Below are 16378 nucleotides of genomic sequence, written 5' to 3'. Positions count from 1 at the left end.
GGAGATTTATAAGCATTCCCAGGGAAATTCTTCTGCAATTTCAAGGTCAACTGCAGCTTTCTCACCTGCTTTATTTAAAACAAAACCTGCCCACAGTAAAGCTTAGTCCAAGCCACAACTCTAGGTAAGACTTTGTACCGCCTTTTCTTAAACTAGGAACCATGAGTCTGCAGAGACTGTTATAAAGAGCTGCAAAGTTCAAAAGAAGGCAAATAAAAATCGACTCTGAAAAGAGAATTCTTTAAAAAATCCTTTGTTTTTCAGACAAATCCGAAATGATACTACTGTATCCAAAAATAAAAGATACTATGAAAAAGAGGACAAGAAAGAAAAATTTAAAATATGCTTGCCTACATTAGAATAAAAAGAGGTATTGAAAATGTCAAGAAAATATTCCACTGTAGGTCAATATCAAGTCCAAAATGAGGAAAAGATAAAAAAAAAAAAATCAAAGCAGGAAGTTTATCACCTAAGAGAAATTTCTAAAATAGAACACTAAAAACAGAGAACAATTTTTTAAAGAAATGTTACGAAAATTTCCCAGCTGAAGCATGGATTTTCAAATTGAAAGGGTACATAAGGTATCCAAACCAGAAGTGAGTGACTAGCACCTAGATTTATCAAAGTAAATTTCAGACATCATAAACACAGAGAAAGTCCTAAAATTCTAGAGGAAAAAACCCTAGTTATTCTATAATGGAATAAGGATGAGCAACCAACTTCCCAGCATAAACACAGAAGCCTCAAATAATAAAAGTCATGTCTTCAAAGTTTTGAGGAAAATAATTTCAACTTAGAATTCTGTACCTAGCCAAAATATCCATCAAGAACAAGGATATCCTTCGATCTCTAAGCACTCAGAAAATTTACCTCCCATACCTTTTTCGTTCCTTCATGATGTGATAACTAAATAGAAGAACATTCTGAGAAGGTAAGAATGAGATACAGGAATACAGAGCAAACTCAAGAGGAGAAATGAGCCCTGGGATGACTACCTTGAAGCAGACCTAGGAAGCAACTAGGCAGATAAACAAAAGATGACAGAAGCACTAGGAGGAAAGTATCTAAGAAAAAACAGGAACCCAAAGATTTAACAGTATAAAATGACACGACTTTTAGGCTATAACACAGGCAATGGATGACGGGGAGGAAAATAAATAAAAACCTACGGAAAACAAAAAAACTATACAAGAGAGGAAAAAATAAGTAACTCTAGGGAATCCCTAAATCAGCAGTCCCCAACCACTTTGGCACCAGGGACCGGTGCTCTTACAAGAATCTAATGCCTGATGATATGAGGTGGAGCTAAGGCAGTGATGCTAGTGCTGGTGAGCGGCTGCAGATGCAGATGAACCTTCCCTCGCTGGCCTGCCATTCACCTCCTGCCGTGTGGCCTGGTTCTAAACAGGCCACAAACCGGTACCCTTTCCCTAAACAAAGAACTGTGGAGCAAGGTATTAATTTGGCTCTGTAATAGGTAATATTTATATAGTCTTAATAATGTAAATGCTTATTTGTTCTCAACTTTTAGGGTCAACCTACAATTGTTACTCTTTAGCAAGAAAGCAACAAAATGTAAATTCTACTATCAGATGACAGGATTTAGTAGGTAGGCTGAGAAAAGGTATATAAGAATTAAAGATGAACATAAACATTGTTTTTAGAGTCAAAATATACTGAAATTGAGGAATCAAACATACTGAAATATAGTTAATTAGACAATAAATATTTAGCTGTATTTCTTAAAATTACAAAAGTAACTGATAAATTAATGAAAAATAAGAGATTTTACTATATGGGTGTGAAGACAGGAAGAAGTATTTTAGCTCCTGAAATCAAAAGATATAATCTGTAGTTGGTGAATTAAGAAACAGTGGTATAAGCATATTACGGACATGGAGAAAATGAAAAAAAGTCATAAATGGAAACATTTAAAAGCAGTGGCCTCTGGGAAAGACCAGTGTGGAAAAGAATACAGCAAGGAATGCTGCTTTTTATTTTAAATTTTCATACACTATTTGATTATTTTCTAATCAGCAGGTATATAACGATTTGTTTTTCCAAATTTTCTATGGTGAGCATGTTTCAAAATATAAAATATTTAAAAATTTTTATACGACATATACCAAATAGGAAAAATAAAAGGAAATCCACGCCTAGACACATTGTAGTGAAAATGCAGGACATCGAAAACAAGGAGATCTTAAAAGCAGCCAGAAAAAGGACAGATCACCTATAAAGGAACAACAGACAATTAGAATGACAGAGGTCCACTCAACAACAATGGAAGCCATAAGACAATGGATTGATATGTGCTGAGAGCAAACAGCTATTATTAACTTAGATAGGAGTATCCAGCAAAACTACTGCACGAAATCAAAAAGGAATAAAAATACTTATAGGTAAACAGACTCTTGGGAAATTCACCAACAACAGATCTGTTCTAAAGAAACTTCCAAAGAACATACTTCAAAATATTGGAAACTAACGATTCTCAAAAAACATTCAAGAGATTTGAAAACAAAAACAACAAACATAGACATATTAGGGGAAAAAACCAAAACAATGCCTGGGAAAAATAATATAATGGTACTCAATTTATACATTCTTAAAAAAGACCAAAATAAAATAGAAACTTAAATCAGGAGGGTAAAGGCTGGTGCTAAATTATCCTAAAGTCCATTTACTGTCTGGGAATGGGGTCAGAACATTAACTTTGGAGTATTTGATTGTATCTGCTTGATAAAATTTCAACAGTAACTAAAAATATAAAGGGGAGTGTTTAAATGTCAATAAGTAAAAAATGTAGAGCTGGGCGATCATCAATAGTAATTAATGAATCTTTAAAAAAAGGCAAACGAGCAGAGAAAAACAAAAGCAAGCAAATACAATTAAAAAGATGACAGAAACGAGCCCAATTACATCAATAATTCTAATAAATGTGAATGGTTTAAACTCTAATAAATGACAAACTCAGAACAATAACCTAGCTTTAGGACATTTAAGAAATACGCCCAAAGCTTAAGAACTAAGAAGACTGATAACAAAAACATGGAAAACAGAGATATAAGGCAAATACTAACTAGCAATATTAATCAGAAAATAGTAACTTTAAGATGAAAGTATCATTTAGTATAGAGACTGATGATAAAGATAAAAGGTTCAATTCATCAGTAAATATAACCATTTAAAATATGTATACATCTACTTTAATAGCCTCAAAATAAATGAAGCAAAATTGGTAGAAATACAGAAAAACTAAGATAAACTTGTCATCCAGATGCATGATCTCAAGAACTTTCAATCACTTGTTATATCAAGCAGAACAAGACCTCAGCAAGGCCAAGACTTGAATATCATAACTGTATGTAGAGCTTTTATCTATAAATGCAAAATTCTCAAGCCAACGGTTAGTCTTTCTTCTAAAATGCACATAGGAGATGTACAAAGTTGACTACCTTAACAATTTTCGAGAAACATGTACCATACAGACATTATCTGCCCATAAAGAAAGGAGTATAAAAAAAAAAAGAAAAAAAAGATTAAAAGGCAAAAACAAAACCTCTATGTAGTATAATTTAAAAATATTTACAAATAACTCATGGGTCAAAGATGAAGATCTTAATAGAATTAAAGATGCTTAGACTGATAATGAAAAAATTAATGTATCAAAATCTGTGATACACAGTAAAATGAGTGCATGAGAAATTTATAGCTTAAAGTATACATTTAAAAAGACAAAGATAAATTAACTTTTTAAATGGACATATTAAAAATAAGAGCAGAAACTAATGAAATAGAAAACAATGACACCAAAAGTGAATCAATAAAGCCACAGTTACTGTTATTAAGCCCTTGAAAAACCTGACAAAATAAACTTCTGGTGACAGACTAATCCCAGACAAAAAGACGACACACAAATACTGCAAGGTTGGTAGGCTAGTAAAAATAGAGGCTGGAGAGATGAGAGAACACTGTTATCAACAACTCGTGCCAATATACCCGCATAATTTTTAAAAAGTGTCACAAGCTACACTATAAAACAGTGAGTAAGCACATTAACTAATGGCTGTTTGCTGTCATTTTGTGTTTGTGAATAAATAAATCCAGTAAGAGTGGTATCAGTCCTCATCAACAAGGGTACTTGATACCATTTAAATTTTTTTATTCTGAAACAATACAATACAGAAAAGCACATAAAACAAGTAATGGGTTGATGAATATCATAAGGCAGAATACTCCTGTAACTACCACCCATGTCCAGAAAACAGAACACCACCAGCCACCTCGGAAGCCTCTTCGTGAGTTCCAATCTAATCGGTCCTCTCCCAAAGGAACCACTGTCACCTTTTAGAGTAATACCTAGTTTCTGTGGTTTTATCACACGAGCACACATCCTAAGACACTGGAGCTTAATTCTGCCCCTTTTACGTTTTGTCTTTTAAATTCAAAATTCTCGGCTGTTTGACCTATTTGGTTTCCAGAGACTGTACTCTGCCTGTTGCAAACTCATGGTGCAACTCGACCAACATATTTCTCTAGCCTCTGTACTTCTGCAAGCTGACTGCTGGATAAGGGGCTGGATCACTCAGGTTCAAATCTTTCGGCAGATTTTAGTGGAAGAGAAAAAGAAAAAACTAGAATCTTTCCAGAGGGGAACAGAAAGAATGGATTGCAGAGCAGTAGAGGAAGGGCCGGACAGACCTAGGGGCCAGAAAACAAGGTGCCTAAAGGCCAAGCTGCCGGCATCAGTCCTGGACCATGCTTTGGGGAGGGGGGAGACACTATATATGCTCTCAGAAGGAAGCTACATAATCAGAATCACACGTTAGACTGACAGGGGTTGTGCAAGAGCCAGGGGCTGCTGCTTGAGAGGAAGGAGAAAGATCAGTTGGAAGCTAACTGTAGTATGTCAGGCCCAAGGGGATAAAGCAGGGCCACTGGGACAATAAGGCAGATCTGGCAGGTCAGAGAGAGAGGATGCTTACATTAGGGAAATTTAAAGACAAGATTTCAAACTCAAGAGACCAAGGGGGTAATAGTAACAAAAAGAAGGAACGCTATAATGTACATGTGTTTTTAAATATGTGCTTTATAAAAATTAGCAAAATACTGGTAACATTTAGACTGGGTGACTGAATATATGGAAATCATTGCATTATTCTTTCCACTTCTGAGAACATTAGAAATTCCCATGATAAAAAGGTTTTTAAAATTCTGAAAAACACAGGAATCAATTCCTCATGGTCCCTTCTCATTATACTTTTGGACTTAATGAGCACTTTTCTCATAGTATAACATTTCATAAACACCTACTAGAAAACACTGAATGTCTCATGAGAAAGTATAACACAGAATGAAATATCATTAAATTATTACCTTGAATTTTTTCTATATTATCTCCTTTTGTTTCCTCTTCTTTAATGGGGGGACTTATTCTAGAGGTCCTGCTTTGTCCCTGGACCATTTCTGCCAGCAATTCTTCTTGAGAAGTTCGAGTTCTGGGAGCAACTGGAAGGGTCTGTTTCTGTGAGCCTTTTATATATATAAAAAAACAAAAAATAAATGCAAATGTAGTAACACATCAAAACTCAAGTGAATATGTCATAGTAAACATAAATGCCTCCTTGACTTTAGAACATATGAGAGTGAAACAGTTCACAGATACCATCTAATTTTTTCTTAAAATATTCCTGAAAGATCCCTTAGATATCCACATCTATGTAAACAACATCTACACATTTTAAACCACGCGCCATATACACACTGAAGCACATATGTATTTATTTATGATCAAATGCTGTTTAGGGTCTGCTTCCTCTTCCTTTAACAACTTCAAATTATAATTTAGATAACCTAGGTAAAGAAAGAACTTCAGTGCGATTTCTCAGAAAACTTCAGTAATCTCCAAATATGGTAAAAGCAGAAAATTAAAAGGTCACAGTGAGCGAAAATCTCTATTTCTCATCATTCTAAACCCTCGATATTGCTGACAGACCAAACAAGGGAATGTAAAGAGATGAATCGTTGAATCATGTATGGGTAGGCCTTTGCCTGATAATTCTTATCCTATATGCTGGTACCTATTTAATTTTATGTTCACAGATTAAATTAGGGATGGGGAGAAGCAGAGGAACAGATGATTATTGAGATAAAAAGACGGTTTACTTCACTTTAGAAAGGGGTCACGAAAAGAGATGCGAAAAATAGAAAAAGCAGAACAATGCTGAGTCATCAAATCTGTAGCAAAAGTGAAATAAACAACTTTTAACTGGGTAATCATCACAGCTTAATGAAATTTTTACACTGACTCTTACACATCGGGCAGAGTACAGAATTTATTGGCAATATGCACCCATCATTTGGTTTGCATTTCAGAATAAGCTTTCCGTACAACCAGATTATAGCTGACTTTGTTTTAAAAACATGAAATACTTTTATATTCCTAAAATGATTTCATACTAACGGGATTAGGGCAGGAATTTCACAAATGAGTCAATTCTCTGTCTTATATTCGATTAATGGGTTCTACTAAAAGAAACCAACCTGTTCACAGACTAATTTTTCTGCCTTCGGTCTCAATATTATCCAATTTTGCTCCCTTTTACACATCATAAATTCATATTTAATGTTGACTCTGGTGCTATGAATATGAAAGTCCCATCTTTATCAAACTCTCTAAAATTTCGATTTTACATATTTCAAACACATTGGAGAGAGTAAAAGGCATTATAGTTGTTCAAACAACTAAACTCCACTGACCATTGGCAAAGTTTCTCAAACTGGTCAAATCTCCTCTTAAAACTGTTTTTTCCTGACTGTCATCTTGTTCTTGATATCTGGCAGGCATCTTTATTTTACTACTACTTGGGAAGCAATCATTTCTAGCTTACTTAAGAATTACAGAAATCTCTTAATGAAAACATAATTCATTTCAATTACCTGCAGAATAGTTAGTTGTTTTTGTTACAGATTCTTGAGCTTCAGATATAGCCTTCAAAATTAGATTCTTGTTAGCTTGTTTAGAAGGTGGAAGTGAAGGTCTAAAAAGGTTAAGAAAAATAGTTTGATTATAGGTTTGGGCTCTTTACATGCTAGCCACCCAGTACGGCCTTTACTAAGCCTTCTCTTACGTTTCAAACAGACTAGCTGGATTGGAACCTTATAACTAACTTATCAACTTTCACATCCATATTCGTTTTTAATATTCTCCACAATTTCTCCAATTTTAAGCAATTTCTTTCATTAATATGTTTTTCGAAAACCAGTATAAGTTACATGCTATTATTAAATTATTACTTTATATCATCGAGAAACCCAAAAGCCTCCATCAAGCAATTAAAAGATTAATTCACAGACATGTCCAGGTACCTCCTTTCAGGCTTTGCTGGCACTGACACACTGCTGGAGATGCTTCCCATACGGGACCCACAATCATCATCTTCTTCCTCCTCTTCTCCATCGTGATTGAATTTTTTCACTTTAACAACTGAACTTACCACAGGCAACTTTCTCTTCCGAAAGTTTTCTTCCTGCAATTAGATAAATTCACATTTACCTAGTCTCAGAAAATAACAAAGGTATACCTCAGAATTTTTTTTTTTAAGAAAAGCCAATCATATTAAGAATGCATGGGCTATTTCCTGGTTTCTAATGAATAACAAAGGTATACCTCAGAATTTTTTTTTTAAGAAAAGCCAATCATATTAAGAATGCATGGGCTATTTCCTGGTTTCTAATGAAGATGTGAATCAAATCCCCGATCGCCAACCTTTAGCTACAACAGAAACTACTGCTTCACCTTCATTTATAAACAGCAGCATATGGCACTGCTGAGGAAACCAACGAAATGGAGTTCCTCAGTCCTTTCCAGGCCATGAAAACTCTAAAAGTGACCTAGAATCCCCTCAAAATTATAAGGTTAAAACTATCTCACATGTTGGCATCCCAGGAAAGTAAACAAGACGTCAAATATCTGTAGAAGCCAATCATGGAGAATCTAATATAATTTGCTGAGCAGCGCAAAAATTAGTTCAAAAGAAACTTCCAATATGCGTACAGTTATTTCACATACTATCTAGTATAAAGAACTGCCAATTTTCAGCCTAACAAGCCAAAATTTAAAAGTATATACAAACCTCAATACTCATTTTTTCTGAGTTGTTTCTGAAGAAGGGACTGTAAGTCTCTTCTAAGCTGTTAAGCACTTCCGGTTCACACAAACGTCCGGTTTCATATACCCGGCTATTCTGTATATCGAGTTGCTTGGCAGCATGAATACTGTTTTGCTGCTGTTGAAATTGCAACCTATTTAAATGAACACCGCTATCCGCAGTTCGACTTGCAGGAGGTCGATAAATTTCAATAGAAGGACGAGAAGAACCATATGTAAGTGTCACTGTAGGTTTTTTCTGAGATAAAGGATTGTCCTGCACAAAATTGAGGTCTTCATCAATGAGATCATCTGGTTCCGGCTTAATATCAATCACATCTTCAGAGGGTGCTGGCTCCCTCAGAGGTTTCACTGTTGACATTAGTCGGGTTGCAGCTCCATCATCATAAGTCTGTCTATTAAAACACACACACGCACACACACACACACACACCATTACAACCAATTTAGAGTAATATCTTAAATTGTCAGAGAAGATTTACTTAAATTGTAATAAAAAAGCTTGAATATTCTATGTATTCCATAAAATCTACTTTGATACAGCATTTTTTAAAATTCTGATTTACTACATTTGAGCTAAAAAAAAATAATCATACTCTGGTCTTATCCATTGTTTAAAATATTGCTCACGACCACCTGTTCCCAAAGCGTTCTGAAAATGGCAATCTGAAGATATAAAAAATAACATGTTATATACGTACCCATCTGCCCACAGGCCTGCGTGGGACCCTTACCTGACGGTAGTGCTCTTCTGCTCCTGTGAACTTGTAGAAACTCTGGAATCTCTCTTTTCGGGTCTAGTGCTCGAAACTGCAAGGGGTGGCACTGCAGCCTCGTGCCTTCTCTCATCTCCCCGACTGAAGCCACTCTTGTTCGAAGGCACGTTACTATCAAATATGTTGGTATCAGAGGACTTCAGACTAGAGGGGTCTGCAAAGAACAACGCATGATCTTTTTAAACTATTTTTCTTACTCTGATCCTTTCCCTTCATCACTAATTTTAAAGTGATGTATTACAATTTATTACAATTTAAGTAAATCTTCTCTGACAATTTAAGATATTACTCTAAATTATTCCATATATAGTAACATGATCATTTATTCAATTTTCTATTACTAGGCTGAAGTATTTTTCATATATAAAATATTGAAACATCCTTGAGACTAAATTGTTGTACATGTCTACAATTAGTTTCTTAGGATAACTTGCATAGTTCCCCTTCCCCTATTTAAATTATCTTTGGATTATATTAAATTTGTTGCTCTTAAATTCATAAAAATATGTGCTTCCTAAAAAAGTTAAAATGGACTACTGCTGTCAAATCAATGGTTTTTTTTTTCTCCAAAGCAGTATAAATAACTTTAGAAAGAAATACAGCAAATTAAAAAACAAAAAACATTTTTATGAATCTTACCGGTTGTAACAGAGCGAAGTTTATCTAATACACCATGAAGCCTAAAATAAAAAAAATAAATGTTTAAAGCTTCCTTTAATCAAGGAAGATTTTATTTCAACTGCCACTCTAAATTTCATGACATTATAGAATCAATCTTCAGATAATTACTGACAAATGGTACCAAACTATTTAATGGATAAATGGTATTGTTTCATTTTTTAAAAAGGCTTTACGAGAATAATGTAAAGCCAATCAAAAATCATACTTTTTAAATCACTATTTTCAACATCTCCCCTCTACAAGGATATGATCTGACCACAGTCTTTATCCACAAAAAATGTCATTTTGTTTCGTTAAGGACTAAAGGCTCAATGTAAATCACAGTAAAAGATAAAATATCAGAAACATGTAATATAACTTTAAGAAGTTTAAATTTATTTTGCCTACTACTGTTAATACAAAACTAATGCTGTAAACAAGTACAGACCACAACCCTGCTTGTACTGTAACCTATTTTAGTAGATAGGTACAAGGCAAATTTGCCTTACAATCCTTCAAAAAGGCCATGCCTCCTGAATCACTAGAATACAGCTCATTATGTGTCACCCAAACCCAAATCACATGCCACCATCTCCTAGGACATAATTATGACAGGGCCCCAAAGATAATCAGAATAGTCTGGGGCTGGTGTCAATTTAACTAAGGAAAGCGAAGCGCCAAGACAGAGAAGAGACACAAGAACTGAATTTATGGCAAGGTGAGATAGTTGAATTAATTTGATTTTAAATTCAAATTTAGTTAGTAGTCTATGTGTGTGTAAGAAATTTGTCTAGCGCATTACATTAACTTACCTGAGAAAAGATCTACTAAGTCAATCTCCCATACTAGTGGGACTCAAACCAAAGTGATCCAAAAGCTGAACCAGAAGTCAGGTCATAAAAAATGTGCATGAAACAAATATCTAGACTGCTGAAGACTTTAAAAAAAAAAAAAAAAAGTACTCATGATAATGATAATTTCCCCAGTCAAAATTCCATGATCTCTTTTATTGTGGGTGAATTCTGGGGACAAACTGTAGTAAATGGGTAAGGTCACCCAAGCTACAGCAGGTTCATGTACCAAAACATCAGAGGATTGACCATTACACTCAATGTACTTCAAAACTGTGTAATATAAAACCAGTAAATTCTGTGTGAATTTCAAGCTTCACCAGAGTTGTAAAGCATATATTTACCTGCTGGGACAAAAAAACTTCCGAGACAAACTTCTGGTTTAAAGGTAGGAAGTCAAAGAGCTGCATACCTGTTCTTAGTGCCTCCTATTCTGTCTTGGTCTCTTGCCATTCAAATTAAGCAAGCCACTCTGCTCACTCACCTTATGCTTCATCATCAACTGTGTTGTAATTGGTGGTTCTCAGCATGAGGGCCCTTACATGTGCACTACCTGCTCTAGTCTCAGCCACATCGTTACCCTCCCCTAGTCTTCGGTCTACCTCAAACCTGGTACCAGAATCTGGCCTGCCTTCTTAATTGAATTTTATGCTTTTAGTCGGTATTCTCATCTCAACTAAAGGCACATGGGGTTTGAAAAAGGAAACATATTAACTTAAATTTGAACACAAAGTTGCCTATTTTAAAATCAAACTTCGAAAAGTTTAAAAAATTTTTAAATTTTGTCAAAAAACCTTGCCCCTAAGAGTGAACTCATTGGCAAAAGCAATTTAGGAAGTCGAGCCAGTCTAAAAAAACATTTGCAACTAGTTCTGGTTGGAGGAAAGAAATAAGATGTAGAAGTTTACAAAGGAAACACTGTAACTACAGTAAACACAGTCTAAGAACTTGCTATGGGACAGACACAGCTGTAAACACATCACGTGTATTTTAGCTCATTTAATCCTCACCCCATCTCATAAAGGTGATTTACTATTCCCATTTTACAAATGTAGAAACCAGGCAAGAAGCAGATTTAAGATCTGAACTTGGGAGTCTGGCTCCAGAGGCAGTGTTCTCATTGCCCACCAACCTGACACTAAATCTTACTCTCCTGGCTATAACCTCTTCTCAGACAGAACACCTACTCTGACTTGTACCAAACTTTGGCCTAACAGGTAAATATTCAGAAACATACCATACGGTGAATCGAATTGTGTTGTTCCCTAGAAACAGGGACAGGTCCTCTGTCATTTGGTCCTGACTTTTCTTGTTGGCGACCATCACCATAATGTAATCAGGAAGTTCTTCATCTATTTAAAAGGAAAAGTATATAAAAACTTTTTTATGTTTCCCCTCAATATTTTTCTTCTGCTTAAGGCTGATGTACTTGAAAATATAGATGTAGCTCTAAGAACTAATACTTCAGCTCTACTGGAATTATGTTGGAGAATATAGCTTTTTCCCCTTCATTGTATAGGTATTTCAATTAATAGAAAGATAGGAATTAAATGCTTACAAAACTAGATATTCTGAATTCTAGTATTAAATTTGAGAGTGCATTCATCTCCTTGTAACTTTTTAGTGACGTTCATTAATTTCAGAGACATTTCCAGAAAGCAAATACACATTCAAGAATAACTTGAGTTTTGTGTAGTGCTTGTTCCAAAACGATACTCATTTCTCAGGACAACACCTTTACCTCGGCAAAGTCAGATTTCAATTACTGAGGGTAATAAATTTGCAACATGACCAAATAAACTAAAACCGCCCCAAAACCCTACAGCACTTAAAAAATTCAATCTTAAGATTAAATACTTTCAAAAACAAAACCACCAAAGTAAGAAGGCAAGGAAGCAAAGCCATTTATCAGGAATTCTAATTTCTACCAAAAAAAATTCCTTCAGATTTAGTATCTTATATTTCTATGTAGGAAGAAAGGTTCATTTCAGAAGTACTATCAGACATTCAATTCAAGGAGTAATATCAAAATTCCAGTTCAAGAAAAGCACACATGTACTAAGAAACCCCAGTTAGCAAATGGAGAGAAATCAAAATTATTTGATTGAAGCATACAATACGACTGAGGAGATACAAGTTGTCAGTCATTTATCATCTTTGGAGATTATCAAAGGGTTCCCACTGCTTTCCGGAAATTTTAGTAAATAACCCTAGCAGTTTATTTATGCAAAGTGTACCTACTTTGGGCTGCCAGTGATAATCCAAGAAAGGTCAACAAATATGAGAGCTGGAGTGCTTTGGCAGTCTTGACAGTTTTTCTCCCTCATAATGTCAGTGATGAAAATTAAAAGACTGTGCTGTCACTATATGTTAATCTCACACTTTCTAAAATTTTACAGAAATGAGACCAGTAGTTACCTGGATACAGGGTAAGAGCAGGGAATGGTGGAGAAAGGGTTACACTATATTCAAGCTAAGACTGGACTTCATTAAGTTTGTAATCAGTAATAGGCTCAAAATTCTTGAGATTTTAAATAAGTGAATCACTTATTAATATTATCACTGATTTCAACAAATATTCTTTGAAGTAATGGGAAGCTGTTCAAATTCATAGGGACAGACACAAATTTTCCAAAACTAATTTGAAACCTCAACTTTTGTCATTTGCAGTAAAATCTATCTATTCCTTTCCTCTTGCTCATGTTCGAGAATATGCTAAAACACTCAAGTGTGTGTAATTAGCTTGACAGTCCTTCTTATAAGTTAAAAATGACATTTCATGAAAAAGGTGGCTAGTACAGTTCTCAACTCAAAAAATGACACAAATCCTTTTCCTAAAACAATCCATCGCGTTTCAGCATACTGAAGAAGTGCTTTATGAGTACTTGCTATTGCCTCACACTGCATATTAAAAAGATAATCGAGGGCCAGGGTTTAAAAAAAATATTTTTACTGCTTCAACTACATTAAGTGAAACTGGCTTCTTTTTTAAAAAATTGCAATGGAAGAGCGGTGAAGAAGATGATGATTTCTTGTAGACTTTGGTGTGAGACTGATTTCCTGATTCAAGCTAAAATACCTGTAGTTTCATTCCCATTGCTTTTGCACAATCCAAATGTGAGCACAGTGAAATGGCAAGTACCCTGTCAGTATTAATATAAAAATAGTTTTGACTTCACAGATCCTGGGGGTCTCCCACACTTTGAGAACCACTGTCATAATTCATACACTTGAGTGTTTTAGCAGTAATAGCTATTATTTTTATAGCAGGTACCAGCTTGGGAGCCAATAGACCCAGATCTCAATCATGCTCAAGTAAGCACTTTGAAAGCTTAAATTTCCTTGCTTGTACAATTGGGGATGGGATATTACCACTTACCTTTTAGTGTTTTCCGGAGGATTATCACGACCTAATGTATATACAACGGTTAAGCACTGCCTGACCCAGAGTAAACACTCAAATTATAAACCATAAAATAATAAAGAGAAAGAAGATGCATTACTGTTGCAAGGTAAGAGAAAGGAACAGGAAAAAACAGAGATCTAAAAATGAAACTCACTGAACCATGAGAGGCAAATACCAGAAAGCATCAAACATTCACATGCAAAATAATCCTGAAAAATGAAGATCAAGAGGAAAATAATGAAAACAGGGAAAGCAATAAAAATAACACAGAGCCTCAACAGAGAAGACGCTAAACAATTTCAATACCCCATATTAGAAGGGAGTTTGGGGGAAAAGGTTGTATACAGAGCTTTCAATAGAAAGACGGCAACGACAAAAATAACCAGGGAGTATCATAGTAGAAAAAGGTCTTTTCGAAGCCAAAAGTACGATGGGAAAAATGCACTCCCTAAAATCTAATTAGCTGCATACTCCAAATTCTATTAGGCAGACAGCAAAATAACTTACCAACATAAGCTCCTAATTCTTGCAATTTCCCCTTAATGGCACTCTGACGAGAAAAAAAAAAAAAAGAAGAAGACAAACGTGTGAGAAAAACGGCCCTTGGAAAACAAACCGACCCCCCAGCGCTGAGGCAACTCGGCGGGTGCGCGCACCTCCTGCCCGCCTCCGCGCCGGTGGGGGCGGGGAAACGCCGCGGTCCCGGCCCCGGCCCGGGCAGCCCCCTCCCTTGCCCCCTCCCCCGGGCGCCCCCCTGCAGCAGCGACCCGAGCGCGGCTCCCTGCGCAGCCGCGCATGGCTCTCCCGGGCCCCCTATGCCTCCTTCCGTCTCCCCGCGGCTACCTATACAGCCGCGGCCCCATCTGCCCCCCGCGTTTACGAAGCGGCCGGGTCCGAGGCAGTCGGCCGAGGAGGCGCCGCCCTCCCGCCCCGCGGCCCGCGAGAGGCGCTCGGCGGCGACCAGGCCGCAGCGGCCAGGCCGGGCCCATCGTCCCCGTTACTCCTGACAACCGCGCGTCCGCCGAGGCCCGGCTTCCCGCCCCCGCCTGGCCCTGGCCTTACTCGAATCTTGCGGCTGATCTCGGTGCCGATCTCCATGGCTCCGCGGCGGGCGGCGGGCTCAGCACTTCGTGGCGCTTCGCTTGGCCGGTGCGCGGAGCCGGCTCCCAGGCCACAGCTCTGCCGCCACTGCCGCTACACCCACCGCCGCTTCTGGCTGCGCGCTCTGCGTGACCCGCCCCCACTGCCCCGGCGCGCCGGAGCGAGCCGAGCGGAGCGCGCCTGCGCCTGCGCCTGCGCCTCCGCGCACCTGGGCCCGCGGAGCTTGCGCTCTGGCGCCCTCTGCTGGCGGCAGGGAGCGCAGAGGCGTGCGTGCGGCCTTCGCTTCTCTTTTCTCTGGGCACCTGCATAGCTGTTGATTCTTTCCTTTCCTTGCTACCACTTACCCATATGCGTGAATTAAATATGCCGCAGAAGGGTCCTTGGCTTTGGTGTGAGATCCGAATTCGAATCTAGCCTTCACTTACTGTTAGTATGATAGTGATCTAGATATTTAAACCCTTGAGTCCTGTTTTTCTACCTGTCTCCAGGATTTAAACTGCCTCTTAGTGGTAGCATTTTACTTAACTCTTGGAGGGAAAATGGAATATACAGCGCCACAGCTCCAGTGCATCATGCCTATTCCTTTGTTTGACTCCACCACTGCCCAGGTTCTCCTGGGACTAGCTTTGCCTGCCTCCTCTCAAGCTCATCCGTGTCCTTTCCCAAAGACCTAAGCCTCATCCTCCTGCTCCTGTCTCTCTGAATACCCTTCTTTGGAGAACCGTTTTATTCTCAGGACATCAGCTCTTAACCTCTTTGCTAAAACTAACCGACTTTCCCATCAGACCTGAGTTCTCACCTAAATCCTACTCCCAAATTTCTGATAACTATACGGGCATTTATTTGTATTTTCTCCAAATTCCTCACATCAAAAGCAAAGTCTTCATCATCTTCCCCTTACCACGCTCAGGTGTCCCTCCTTCTATCAACAGCAGCTTAATTCTCCCTGTTCCTGATCACAAAACCTTGGCATCAGGTTTCCCATCTCCCCCATATTCACTGATTCCTAAGGTGTTCCTTTTTTGTTATCCGTAGCTGCATAGCAAACGAACACACTTAACAGCTTAAAACACACGCATTTACTATCTGGTGGTTTCTCTGGGTTGGGAAACGGAGCACAGCCTAGCTGAGTCCTCTCCACAGGTCTCGCAAGGCTGCAGTTGTGTCAAGCAGGCTGTGTTCTCACTTAGAGGCTTGACTGAAGGAGAAGTCGCTTTAAGCTCATTTAGGCTCTTAGCAGAATTAACATCCTTGTAGCTTTATGAGTGAGGGCCTCAGCATTTTCCTGGCTCTTGTCTGGTGGCCACTCTCAGGTGGTAGAGGTTTCCCCAGTTCCTTGCTATGGACTCCTCCAATATGGCTGCTCATTTACTCAAACCATCAAAGAGAGTGCCTCAGCTCAGAGAAGACC

The 16378-nt window shown here is 37.7% G+C and overlaps 1 protein-coding gene across 4 annotated transcripts in view; it reads right to left on the bottom strand.

Moving 5' to 3' along the window:
• ZC3H14 (zinc finger CCCH-type containing 14) overlaps positions 1–15099 on the bottom strand; it is a 33347-nt gene extending 18248 nt beyond the window's left edge. For 3 of the 4 annotated variants that reach the window (XM_016123795.2, XM_016123797.2, XM_016123798.2), the window contains exons 1-9: positions 14929–14964; positions 14374–14416; positions 11698–11812; positions 9589–9629; positions 8908–9103; positions 8139–8568; positions 7372–7532; positions 6943–7043; positions 5380–5535 (exon numbers count right to left, since the gene is read on the bottom strand). In XM_016123795.2, the coding sequence (XP_015979281.1) occupies positions 5380–5535; positions 6943–7043; positions 7372–7532; positions 8139–8568; positions 8908–9103; positions 9589–9629; positions 11698–11812; positions 14374–14416; positions 14929–14964 (1279 nt within the window). Of the gene's footprint in view, positions 1–5379; positions 5536–6942; positions 7044–7371; positions 7533–8138; positions 8569–8907; positions 9104–9588; positions 9630–11697; positions 11813–14373; positions 14417–14928 lie in introns of all 4 variants that reach the window. The other variant, XM_016123794.2, reaches the window with a different exon arrangement.
• Positions 15100–16378: the final 1279 nt, after the last annotated feature.

The sequence above is a fragment of the Rousettus aegyptiacus genome, unplaced genomic scaffold, assembly GCF_014176215.1.
Source record: "Rousettus aegyptiacus isolate mRouAeg1 unplaced genomic scaffold, mRouAeg1.p scaffold_m13_p_3, whole genome shotgun sequence".
In the NCBI taxonomy this organism is placed as follows: Eukaryota; Metazoa; Chordata; class Mammalia; order Chiroptera; family Pteropodidae; genus Rousettus; species Rousettus aegyptiacus.
Note: the sequence above shows the minus strand (reverse complement) of the source record. Positions and strands in the feature narration are given on the sequence as shown.